The sequence below is a fragment of the Oryctolagus cuniculus genome, chromosome 4 (assembly GCF_964237555.1).
Source record: "Oryctolagus cuniculus chromosome 4, mOryCun1.1, whole genome shotgun sequence".
NCBI classification, from domain to species: domain Eukaryota; kingdom Metazoa; phylum Chordata; class Mammalia; order Lagomorpha; family Leporidae; genus Oryctolagus; species Oryctolagus cuniculus.
Window position 1 is genome coordinate 71819990 of NC_091435.1, and position 13513 is coordinate 71833502.

The window sequence follows — 13513 nt, forward strand, 5'->3', positions numbered from 1 at the left end:
GCTCCTGACACCCCTGTGAGAGACCCAGATGTAGTTCCTGACTCCTGGCTTCAGCTTGGCCTAGTCAAAACAAATTTCAAAGCTAAGACATTGTCCTTGTCACCCACAAATGTGCATTCCAGCAGAGCATAGGCTGGCAAACAAAATATAACAACACTTAGAGGGAATAGAACAGAGGTGTATGGAAAGCTCTGTGTTTATTTCAATGACCAAGTCAAGCGAAATGCTCTGACTCCAGTCTTGGATGGTTTGTTGGTAATACAAGTTGGTGGAATCTAATGGGGTTTTAAACATCAGCTGCTTCACGCACTCAGTAATCCAGAGTTCGATTTGCTCACGCAGGCAGTCACAAACTCCTTCTGGAGCTGGGAGGCAAGGGGAGTTTCAGCATATGGGCTTCACACCTTTCACAGTCTCCTCTAGTGCCACCAGCACATGGTTCCCTCCCTGAGATTTCCTTGTTCTGGAAAATCATCTACTCAGATATTCGGATGGCCTCCAGGGTGTGCTGGAGGGAGGTACTCTCAGAAGACTTGAAACAAGTCTGGAAAGATGGACCAAGATTTAGAAAGTCCTAAAAATCATCCTGGCCCTGGCTTCAGAAATCTTGTCTGCCTGCAGGAACTAGGGTGAATCCTGGCAGCAAAACCACGCTGAAATGCTATCAGCCTAATTAATATGGTGACATCATATCACAGAGGCAGACCTGTCCCTGGAACTAGAAGCAGCCCTGTCTGCCTGGAAGCCTTTGGCAGGCTGTATCTGCCAACATCAACCCAGGCCTGCAAGCTGGTTCAGTGAGAAAACATCCACTCAGGACATGTTGCATGCCAGCCCCCAAGCCAGATGCTAGGAGTACAAAAATGAACAAGCCAAGGTCCTGCAAATAAGGGGTTTAAATTTGAATGTGGACAGTAAATGACATTAACATGGTATATGCTAATAAAATGCTATAGTGTGGTGCTGTGGGACTCAGGGGAAGTGGAGGAAGCCTCTTCTTGGGGGCAGGAAAGCTTCTTAGAGAAAGCTGCTACTTACCTGGTTAATGCTCATTCGGTTTTAAAAATGTTTACAAAGTAGGTAAGTTTTTCTATGTATAAGGAAGAGTGGCCTAAAGAGTTAAAAAAAAGATCAGAGGTTAATTAGACTCTATCATTATTATATTGCTAAGTGTAGGGTGAGGTGGAAAACACAGAATATTGAAAAGGGCTTCTCTGAGGTTGAGCGCATGGTTTTATTTTCAGACTAGTCTTTCTCAAAGTACAATCAAAGATTCATTCATATCAAATAATCTGAGGGCGACTATGCACATTAGAGATTCTCTGTTAGAGAGAATCTGCACTTGGGGATGAACATGTGACATGGTGGTTAAGTCACTGCTTGGGATGCCTCCATTTCACATTGGAGTACATGATTTGAGTTCCAGCTCCTTTGCTTCTTGCTGATGCTCACTCTGGAAGGCAGGAGGCGATGGCTCAAGTACTTGAGTCCCTGCCACCACTTGCAAGCTTAGGTTTTGAGATCCTGACTTTGGTCTGGCCTGGCTCTGGCTGTTGTGAGCATTTGGGGAGGGAGCCAGCTGATGGAAAAATCTCTCTCCATCTTTCTATCTTTAAAATAAAATTAAAATAAATAATTTTTAAAGAACTGTATTTTTAGTAAGTTCTTCAGGAGATCTTGTGTGAACTGGAAGTTTGAGAATGATCAATTATGACAAGGAGATCCACAGAGGGATTTTTAAGAAGAAAAAGGATATTTTTTGATTTTGGTTTTAGATAGATCCATCTGGATTCAATGTGAAAGGCAGAAATAAGTGGTGGGTAAATACAGTTACCTTAAAAAGTTCATGGAAAATCTGCAATGGATTTCGTAAACAATTTAAACCAAGACAAACTTATCTTTTAATAGCATTTTTCCCATGAACATCTTGAAGTACCCTCATAAAAAGAGCAAAGGCAACTAGGATGCTGTTACAATAGCCTTGTCAAGAGATGCTAAAGTTATGAGCTAGATGAATAGATAAGAAAGAACAAAGAAATATTTGAAAAAAATATTTCAGAGATAAACATGGGCAGAACACTTTGAAGATAATGACAACAGGTTGGTTGTGGACTAGTGGTGGTGATGGAGAAGGAGGAGGTGATAAAGGCTTGGGTGAATGATGAGTGGGGGCACTTCACTAATACAGGGTCTTCACTAATATTGGGAAGAAGAACAATTTGGTGGCTAAGATACCAGATTAAGATTTAGTTTGAGATTGGGGTATCTTGGAGCCATTTCTGTGAATATCCAGAAGCCAACTGAATATCCCATTCTAAAGATGCAATTTGAGAGAGATTTCATCAAAATTGTACTGCTCACCACTAGAGTTATGGCCTAGAGTAAACATGAGGAATCCACACTGGGAATGGTGTAGAGCTAACGTACCTAGAGAAATGTACTCCAAATCAAGGTCACCTGGCCATGAATTTGTTAGAAGTTATTTCTACATCCATAGGAGAATTAAAGATTCCCCTGTACACCATTATATATAATTGTCATTACAGCTGGATTGAGCAAGGTTCTAATTTTGTGGTTTTTGTTGTTATTGCTTCTTTACCTGTAGACATACATGAGCCATCCAGGTGTCTCACTATGGTGATGACTGGGGCAGGAACTAAATACCTTTGACAAGAGAGGATTTTGGTTTCAGTTTTTCTGTTTTATTTTCTATTTTGTTCCTGTGGGGAGATAGCAGGTTACTTTAGTGTCAGTATGTTTTCATGGGATCCCACTTTAAATCTTGTGTCTTGGTGATGTATAATTTTCTGATCAATCATTGTAATTATATTTGAGTTTCAAAATTTCCATTCAGGATATTAGAAACTAAAATATTAAGAAAGTTCAGTGTAGAATGTTCCTTTCCTCTGGAAAGAGATTGCACCATTCCATGAAATAATTCTCTATGGACACTTATAAAATAATTATATTTAATTATGCAATTATTTAAATAATAAGGCCATTGATATTGTAATTGAAAATTTAAGAGGGATAAAGGCTAAGAAACATTCTCTAGCATTTTAGAGGTATTGTTACCTCTAGTTTCACTCCTGACAGCTGCTTTTCTTGATCCTGTCTTCAAGTTCTTGAATCCTGAATATTTCTAAATATTCTTAAACAGTCCCTCTTTGGCCCTCTGACTTTTTTTTTTTTTTTTTTTTTGACAGGCAGAGTGGACAGTGAGAGAGAGAGACAGAGAGAAAAGTCTTCCTTTTGCCATTGGTTCACCCTCCAATGATCACCGCGGCCAGCGCGCTGAGGCTGGCGCACCGCGCTGATCCGATGGCAGGAGCCAGGTACTTATCCTGGTCTCCCATGGGGTGCAGGGCCCAAGGATCTGGGCCATCCTCCACTGCACTCCCTGGCCACAGCAGAGAGCTGGCCTGGAAGAGGAGCAACCCGGACAGAATCCGGCGCCCCGACTGGGACCAGAACCCGGTGTGCCGGCGCCGCAAGGCGGAGGATTAGCCTAGTGAGCCGCGGCGCTGGCCTGGCCCTCTGACTTTCATAGTGCTCTGAAGCTGAGAAAATGAACTGTCTTTGATAGTCCCAACGATCACCCAATGGGAGACACTTCTGAGTCTGATTTCTTATAACATGATCCTGTGATGCCCTTGATCATTTCAATGATTCCATAAAATGATACTTTCAATTTGGACTCATCATATTTCTCAGAAAATCAGATTTTTCTGGATCTCCTCATTCTCCACACTGCCTACATTCAATCTCAGACAATGTTAGGTTCTTCCATTTTTCTCTTATCTGTGAATAGTCTCCTGTGAGAAAAATGGAACAAAATATGTCAAGCACGGACTAAGTGAAACAAATAAAAATAAAGAATGAGGAAAAGTAAAGCACATAGTGATCTGATTTTTATTACACACAAACTCACACACACACACACACACACACACTCTCACACAAATAAAAAAGGAACCAGGATTGTTCTGATCTTTAACAGGCAGCCTCCCAATGGATTCACTAGTCATTATACCCTAATAACCAATCACAGAAAATGCATAGGCGTAAGGGCTATGCCTAAACATTATACAGTTTTAGATTTGCGGCTTAACCCATGAGGCTCTTGCTTAGCTTCCTGTGAACAATATCATTCTAGAAAAAGATGAAGAAATAGTAAAGGCCACATCTCAGGTTCACTCTAAGATTTCTGAATTTCATATTGAAGTATTGAACCCAAAAGTCACTAGACTTTACTAAGGGCTCTGCCAAGTATTAGACATCCATTTTGGTAATATGGCTGATATTTGAGAGAAAAGAACATCATCATTCAGGTAGAAAATTTGTTAGTCTGTTCGTAATCCCTTAACCTTTTTGAAATCTCTGTCTCAGCCTCTTTCCTATTCTATCAGTTTCCTAGAGCCGCCATTGCTAACTACTATAGGCTATGTGGCTTAACCAACAGAAATATCATGTGTCATAGTTTGGGAGGCTGGAGGTCTAAGACCAAGGTGCTGGCAGGGTTATTTTCCTCTGAGAGCTGTGGAGGAAGAATCCATTGGAAGCCTCTTTGCTGGGCTTGCAAAAGGCTATGCTCTTGCTGCCTGGTCACATGCTGTGGTCATTTTTACGTACATGGAAACCCATGGTTTCTGTTTCTGTATTTTTTAATCCTTCTTTCTATAAGGACATGGGTCAGATTGGCTTGGAGCTCACAAACACCTCATTTAAACTTAACTATCTCTTCAAAGGCCCTGTCTCCAAATACAATCATTTCATGAGGCACTAGGACATATGCAATGGAGTAGGGGGTGGCATATAATTCGATTTATAAAACTTTCATTTTCTGTCAGAACTTGTTGATTCAATTTATTTATTCAATATTTTCTATGTCGCAAAAATAATTATTCTCTCAAAGAAACACACACATACCTGAAAAAAGGACAGTACATAATATTGGAGCAAAGTATGATTCAGTGTCAGATGTGTGCTACAAACCTTCCCTGTGGGCCAGGGTAGTGCTTTCATTTCATGGTGAGGATTTGAATAAGTAGGGAAAACACAATGAGTTTAGAAAGGGAAAGAAATCACATCAGAAAAGCAAAATGCACCAATATTCACTGCCTGGCAAGGGAGTGTTCGTATGCAGACCAGGGGACTTGGTAAAGCCTGGGTATAAGAGACCCTAGGAGAGGCTCAATCCAGACTGAGGGGAGCTTTAAAGATTAGGGTAAGGGGGTGTATTAGTTTCCTAGGCCATGACAAACTTTCCACAAATCTCAAGACTTAGAACAAAAAAATAATAATCTCTCATAATTGTGGAGGCCAAAAGTTAGAAATCAAAGCAGTGGCAGAGTTAGGTCCTTCTGGAGGGTCTGACAGAGTCCATCCCATACCTTTTCCCCAGTGTCTGGTGGTTGTGTTCAGCTCCTGGCATTGTTTGGCTTGAGGAAGCATCACTCCAATCTTTGTCTTCATCTTTACTTGGCCTTCTCTTCTCTGTGTCTCTCTTATTTTCCTCTCTTTTTATAAGGACACCTGCCATTGAATTTAGAGCCCACCCTAAATCTAGGATGATCTCATTTTGCAATCCTTAAGTACATCTACAAAGAGCCTTTTTCTGAATAAGGTCACATTTGTAGGTTACAGGGATTAGGAAGACACAAGTCAGTCCCACAAAGGATTAGAACTAAGATTAGTGAGTGGGAACACATAGAGAATGCATATGATAACGTTGTATAGTATGGAATGAAAAGAAGAATACATTGGGGTCCAGTGACAAGAAAATGGGTGTTGTTAATCTGGAAAGGAAGTGTAAGAAAAGTGAACTCTCACTTCTTAAGTGTATAGTATGTTTCAGGTTAAGATAGAGGCTGAGACAGGGAGAAAGAGGAGAGACAAAGAGTCAGTCAGAGATGTCCCATTCACTGAATCATTCCTCAAGTCACCTCAACAGCTGGAAATTGCCAGGCTGAAGCTACCAGGAACTCTGGTCTCCTGTGTTGTTGGCAGGGACCCAAATACTTGACCTGCTGCCTCCCAGGGTGTGCATTAGCAGGTAGCTAGAATGTGGAGCAGAGCCAAGACCCACACCCAGGCACTCTGATATGGGATGCTGGCATCTTAATCACTGTGCCCAGTGCTCTCCCTTCCTCATTCATGTGCCATCCCATAACCTCCATTGCTTAGAGGAAAAAAGGTGCATTGGGATTGATACCATATTATTCACACTCAATTTGGAATCTTGTGCTCCTTTCTTGCAAGTTTTTTAGAGGTTCATTGACAGAATATAATGTGTCTGGAGGAAAGCATCCAAAATGGTGAAAATCCAACACACTTGAAGGATTGGAAGAGCTGACGTTTGGTCAGCAATATATGGAGGGCTCTCTATGAGATAAGGTTATCCTCCTGTTCTTTGTGGCTCTTGAAGTAAGAGTTATACCTAATAGGTGGCCCTTGTAGAATGTAGATTTCATTTCATCACAAAACTTCCATTTTGTAGTTTAATCTAAGACCTGAGGTACAGTAATGGTAGTTGAAGCCGGTGGAGTAGTGATGTAGCTTAGGGGCTAAGAGGGTTATTTAGAATCCTAGCTTTGCCTCTTACTAGCTATGTTAACTAGTAAAGGCTTTTAACTTCCCTTAGCATTATATCCCCCATCAAAATGTGATTCATGCTTCAGCTACCTCATTTTGAATGTTGCATGAAATAATGCATGTAAATGGATGGGAAGGCTAATGCTAAGAAAAATGGTTTAGCACATTTAGTCACAAAGTTTGTTACTGCCTGTGCCAGGCTTTGAGTCCTAGTTTGTCTGATGTTGTTTCCAGAATTCCTTCCAATCAATAAAAAGGGGGAGAAAATGCAAACGGGAGAGCTGGGGTGAGTAGAAAGGAGTTGTTCCCAGCCTTTGCATTATGTTTGGCCACACAGTTAATGAAATGATCTTATCAGCAAAGCTCTCAGCCTATTTAAACACCAACAGAAGCAATTTCTTCTCCTTATTCCCAGCCTTCACCCGCTCTGCTTCCTCCTTTAAATACTTTCCAGCCACTAACAAGCTACATAAGGTGATCCTAATCCACAATCGAGATGTCTTTGATCCAAGCCATTTCTCACCCATTCTTCTCGCTCTTCTTCATAGAAGGTTGTTTTTGAATGCTCTGCCCTGATAGGACTTAGCCTTAGCAACATTAAAACAATCTTTTTTTTTTTTTTTTTTTTTTTTTTTTTTTACAGGCAGAGTGGACAGTGAGAGAGAGAGAGAGAGAGAGAGAGAAAGGTCTTCCTTTGCCATTGGTTCACCCTCCAATGGCGCCGCGGCTGGAGCGCTGCGGCCAGCGCACCGCGCTGATCCAATGGCAGGAGCCAGGGGCTTCTCCTGGTCTCCCATGGGGTGCAGGGCCCAAGGACTTGGGCCATCCTCCACTGCACTCCCAGGCCACAGCAGAGAGCTGGCCTGGAAGAGGGGCAACTGGGACAGAATCCGGCGCCCCGACCGGGACTAGAACCTGGTGTGCCTATTGAGCCGCAGTGCCGGCCCAACAATCTTAAACATTAAAAGAATCTTAAACTCAGAATATAATTCTGACTTTTATTATAAACTATGAAAACTAAGAAGCATACTGACTAGAAAAGAGCAGGTAGACTGGATCCAAGCCAGTCATTCTCAGGAAGAACCCTAGGGATAATTGATAACCATCACCTGCTAGGTATTGTGGGGAGCAACTGGGAGCAACTCGGACTAGACTAAGTTACTGGAATTAAGACTTATTCTATGCATCTGCTTTCCCACAATATGGCGCTGAGAAGGGAAACAGCTTCTACACAGCTGCCTCCAGTTCAACCAATAAACAGCAGGACCTGCTCCTGATTGGAGGAGAGCAGCGTACTCGGCGTGTGGGTAGCAGAGTTGGGATTGGTGGAAGAGGACTATAAAGGAGGAGAGAGACAGCATGCACCAGGAACATCTAAGGGGAACATCTAAGAGGAACACCTGTGCAGCCCCCGAGAGAGCCGGCCGGCGGTGTGCCGCTCCCCTGCGGAAGTGGGGAATGTGGCCAGGGGGAACTGCCCTTCCACGGAGGTGGAAGGGATAGTAGCCAACCCGGGAAGAGCCAGCAGCAAACCCGGGGAGGGCCGAGCAGACGAAAGAACAGCGCAGGGTCCTGTGTCGTTCCTCCACGAAGAGGGGGAGCGACATAATGGTGCCGTGACTCGGATATGAAGCCTAGGCAGGGTTTAGTGTCGTTCCTCCACGAAGAGGGGGAGCGACAGGTATCACCATCATCTCCAGGTATCTTTCTGAGACAGCCCATTCTGAGTTGGTTGTACCTTGAATTTTGTTAAAATGTATTGAGCATCTGCTGAACTCAGTGATCCTGAAATAGGCATGGTAATAAGTTGTTTAGTTGACACCTATTAAACAAATGTATGTGTAGGGGAGAATAGAAAGAATACATGCTGTTTAAGGGTACTTGTCATCACTAATTAACAACAAGAAATGGTTTGAAAAGTTCCTTGAGACATTCACTTGAAAATGTCACCAAAAATTTCAGAAAAGTCCAGTCTCTAGGGCAGAGCTACTGTGCACTGGAAGTGGTTCTGTTGTGCTTTGCAGGCATCATGTTCTTTTTTTTTATTTTTTGTAAGATTTTATTTATTTATTTGAGAGGTAGAATTACAGATAGTGAGAGGGAAAGACAGAGAGAAAGGTCTTCCAACCACTGGTTCACTCCCCAAATGGCCACAATGGCCAGAGCTGTGCCAATCCGAAGCCAGGAGCCAGGAGCTTCTTCCAGGTCTCCCATGTGGATGCAGGGGCCCAAGGGCTTGGGCCATCTTCTACTGCTTTCCCAGGCCATAGCAGAGAGCTGGATTGGAAGAGGAGCAGCCAGGACTAGAACCGGTGCCCATATAGGATGCTGGTGCTGCAGGCAGAGGATTAACCTACTGCACCACAGCGCCGGCCCGTGCATTATGTTCTTTCATTCTTACAACATGTTGGCATGACTATCCCCATTTTACAGATGAGGAAATCAGGTGCACAGCTCTTCCGTGACAGCTGCGTGTTGCTACAGCACTACATATATAAAAATTGTATTTTATGCACCTTAAAATCAAATGTTCCCCCAAAACTATTAAAAGTACATCAAAAGAATTGAAGAAATAGGCAGCATGATGTATCTTTTATTCTCATCGCAGAATAGTTTATTTTTATCTGTCGTGCCCAAACTGTAAAATATAATTTTGATTACTATTAATGTTTCAAAGACCTGTTGTTCATATGTACTCAGGTTTCTCATTAAAATTAGAAGAAACCATGATTTTCAGATGTGTGCATTAGGACAAAAACCACCATGTGATTTTAGATTTGGCTGTTAATTCCTAAAAATGTGTTATTATTTCTAAACTCAAGTGCTTAGAGTGTTTAAAATTTTACATATTCATGTGACTTTCTTCAGGATATTACAGCATACATGAGATAAGTCTGTGCATCTCTAAGCCTATATGTGTGTATTTGTTTTAGGTTATACATTTCCTGAGAGCAGTATGTGTGTGTGCGTGTGTGTGTGTGTGTGTTTATCATATGTGGCAGTTACATATTATTTAAATTTTTGAGGGATCTTAACCCTCGCAATTTTTAACTGCAAAAAACCTAAATGGCAGCTATAGCTTGTATAGGTCTGATACAACTCCTCCTTAGGAATAGCTAGCTCTTCTTTGCTTTTTTGGGAAAAGCAGAGTTAGTGAAGAAATGCAAGCCTTCCTCAGGCCCCTTTTCCCTAAAACATATTCCACCCAGTCTGATGAACGGACTAGAATATCGTTCTCTGCCCCCACCCCATCACCCTCGCAATGCAGTGGGAAAGTCGGTGGGTAATTGGGTCCAGATTGGAGGTGTTTAAATATTCATGAGGCTGGCAGGGGATTGGGAGGGGTGACTGTCTAGAATGGGGTAGGGGCTGGGGGAAGTGATTAGTCATTGAAAGGTAGTGAACAATTCTGAGAAAGAGAGGGGAAAAAAAGGATAGAGACTGGGGGGGTGGAGGAAAGAGAGATAGGGAGAAGGGGAGGGAGAGAGAGAGGGAGAGGGTGAAGGGGGAGAGAGGGAGAGAAAGAGAGAGAGAGAGAGAGAGAGAGAGAGGAAGCGAGCATGTGCGCTGAGCAGTAGCTGTGGACCTTACAGTCGCTGCTAACTGCCCTGGTGTGTGTGAGGAGAGAGAGAGGGAGGGAGGGAGAGAGCGCGCTAGCGCGAGAGAGCGAGTGAGCAAGCGAGCAGAAAAGAGGTGGAGAGGGGGGGAATAAGAAAGAGAGAGGAGGAAAGGAGAGAAGGCAGGAAGAAGGCAAGGGACGATACAACCATGCTGTGCTGTATGAGAAGAACCAAACAGGTAGAGCTAAAGATTTTTACTTCTTGCTCTTGTGAAATGACCAGAGTACAAGATTTCCCTGTAAAGGCAGATAAAATGTTTAACGGCTTCTGCTCTGGCCACGGTACTCGCGTTTCCTTAGCATATGGTAACTGATGGTCGCATCCCAGCTTTTATTCTTTTCTGTCTTTCATGCTCTGGTTTTGGAATGCTGCTACTAAAGAGGGGTGAGGGTGGGAAAAAATACGCTGGTTTGGCTTACAACTAAGGTTTCTTTTTGCTTATCCGTAAATGCTCAGCGTTTTAGGTTTCTGGTTTTGAGGGTGTGGATGCAGAGAGGGGTGTGGGGAAGGAGATGTGGGCTCTACCTTTCAAGATGGGGAGGCGATCCTTTATATTATTCGCAAAAAAGCATGGTTGAAGGAATAATATTCAGGGCTGAGTATTGCTTGTTCTGCCGTACAATTTTCTCACATGTGCTGCGGAAGACGTCTTATTTCGTACATGCATGAGCTTCACCGGGGGCGCAGGTATTTGCGGGAAAACATGTGAAGGCTTTATTTATTTATTTATTTTTCAATGAATGAATGAATGGGATTGTGATGCAGAGAATTTTGTAAAAGGAGAACCTAAAAACCACGGGGGCTGGGGAAAAATCTGGCCATGTAGAAGGGGAAAATCATGGGCTAGCGATTGTGCCCCAGCTGGTCGGACGAGAGGGTGGACCACGCCCCTAGGAGCTTTGCGCTCCGATGGGATGGGAAAGAGGAGCCAGGTATTACCTGTTGGAAATCAAGGCTCATCTCTCCTGCCCTTCCCTTACTGTTTCCCTGGGATTGTCAGTGACCAGAGACGTGCTCACATCCTGGGTATTAAGCATGGTGACTCATTTTCTTCAGGAAGACGGACACATCCAAGATTAGCAAGCGTCCCAGTCCCCTCCCCCTCCCCCCACCACCCAGGTTCTCTTCCCTTTCAGATTGCTCACTTGTTTCTTGAAAGACATTTTAGAAACTTGATTGGGGTGAGGATGGGGGAAGTACGGTATTCTGCAGCAACCACAGTGCCCTGGCATTCTCCAAAGGAAGCTTTCAAACATTTGTTGGAGCATGTTTGAGTGATTTTGGCCAGGGTTAAGGAGAAAAAAAATGGTTGTAGGATTTGAGTGTGTGTGTGTGCCTGAGGCGGGGGTGGGGATGGTGGTGGTGGCAGTTTTTGATCAAAGAAGCTCTTTGCAGATTGATTGCCTTTGGGGTGGGGTGCTAGAGATGGGATTTGGGTATTATTCCTGTGCAGGTATTGGAAACTGGGCAATTTGTAATACACTCCCTGCATCCGAAGGGGGTGGAGAAGAGTGGGGAAGCACAGCCTGCCAGCCTTGCACATTTAGCCAGCGCCCTGGAAGGAGGGGTGGGGAGGAAGGATGAAGGAGAAGGAGAAAGAAGAGGAAGCAGAAGCTCAGAGCAATGGGTGGACAGGCATGGCCAAAATAAATAAATAAAGTAACAGACCTCCTGGTTTGCATGGGGGTGTTTAGGGGAATGTCAGCTATGGGGGAGAGGGGGTATTTGCAGCATTCCTGAAAACGGCCCTATGGTTCTAAAGATTGATGCTGCCATTGACTCATTTTCAACCCAGGATGTTTCCTCTTCTTGTCTTCTTTCATTTTAATATACAAAGGTGGTAGATACAGGTGTCTGAATAAGCGTACTGTCAAAGAAAGGTTCTGAGGTTACCCCACCGGTGAGCTGGGGAATCAAAATTCGGGAAGGTGAAGCCTTAAGGAAGCCAGTGCTATTCATGAAAACAGCTTTAATTTTAGAAAGGAAAAAGATACTAGTTTACAACTTGTTCCCACCCTGTTTGTATACATGCAAGTATATACACACCTCCTTTGATGCAGGAAACCATGCATGATTTTCAGAGAACTGGGGCTGAAGGATTTCCCTTCCCAAAATGAGGACAGCTGCCTTCACTCAGGTTGTATTTCACCCACAGCCCCAATCATTTACTCTGATGTGCCAAGTAATGAAGCTGAAATTTTGTGTTTCGAGAGTAATATAAAATTCACATGCAAATGTGCATGGCATCCGCATACTTTATAGGCAACAGCCACGCATGTGCTCTGTATGGTGTCTACATGTCTTCCTGTGTTGTAGCATCATTCATATTCAAGACAGAAAATGAAAATATATTGTCATAGTTTGCCCTTACAGTTTATAAGCATGTACTCATATATGAAATGGTCATGTCTCCCATATGTCACTGCTGTGTGTCATTCACATGAGTCAGTATTTAAGAGAGTATGAAATCAGGCGGAAGGAAATGGTGTATTCAGGGCGTGGGCTTACCCTACACCGACTGGCATTTTCTATAGTGTGAGTCCTTAAGTCTCACACAGGTTTCCTGCATGTGGCTGCAGTGATCCAGCCTCATCCGGGGCACAATCCAATGGTGTCTTTCTTCTAGCATCTATTCATCACCCCAGTCCCTAACAGGGAATACAACATGTTCAAAACCCTGCAAAGGTCTAAACTCTGCCACACCCATGAAATCCAGCAGAAATGTGGGAGGGGTCTGGAGGGCTTGCACTTCCTTCCTCTTCCACTTGAGCAGCAAAAAGAAGCAATCCTGGATTTCTAAGTTGTAAGGCATTGCCAGTGGATGAGAAAAAAAAAAGCATAAATGATCCATATTAACCATTAGTTTCCTCTACATTATCAGAGAAGGGAGAAGAGAATGAGAGTGAGGTGGAAATTAGAAGATGGTAAGTGAATGGGAAAAAGAGGAATATAATAAAAATTTCCAGAGATTTTGTTGGCTTATGGTTTTTCAAATATCTTGGGGCTTACTTTAAATAGCTCAATTTCCATGCATATTGCATATGATTAAAAACTTGCAAGGTGTCATAAATGTCCACAAAGAAGCCTAGGAGATGGTTCCTTTGTTTAAAAAAATGACTTTAGTCTGCAAATGAAGTGTAAAAAATAATATGCAAACAAGTAGTCCCTCTACATCCCAGTCCCCACCCTCATACCCCACCAACCTCTGTCTTCCCCCTCCCTGCCACCTGCACTAATAATTCTTATCTATGAGAATGTGATCTGTGGTGTAGAATTCCAACCTGGCTGCGCCTTCCCTT

General features: G+C 43.2%; 1 protein-coding gene and 1 long non-coding RNA gene across 3 annotated transcripts in view; one reads left to right on the forward strand and one right to left on the reverse strand.

Moving 5' to 3' along the window:
• Positions 1–13513, reverse strand: part of LOC108177921 (uncharacterized) — a 228524-nt gene that overhangs the window by 176743 nt on the left and 38268 nt on the right. The gene's annotated exons all lie outside the window — the stretch shown is intronic.
• Positions 10129–13513, forward strand: part of GAP43 (growth associated protein 43) — a 122048-nt gene continuing 118663 nt past the window's right edge. Inside the window, exon 1 of the mRNA XM_008266894.4 lies at positions 10129–10392. Coding sequence (XP_008265116.1) covers positions 10363–10392 — 30 coding nt within the window. The 5' untranslated portion in view covers positions 10129–10362. The remainder of the gene's footprint in view (positions 10393–13513) is intronic.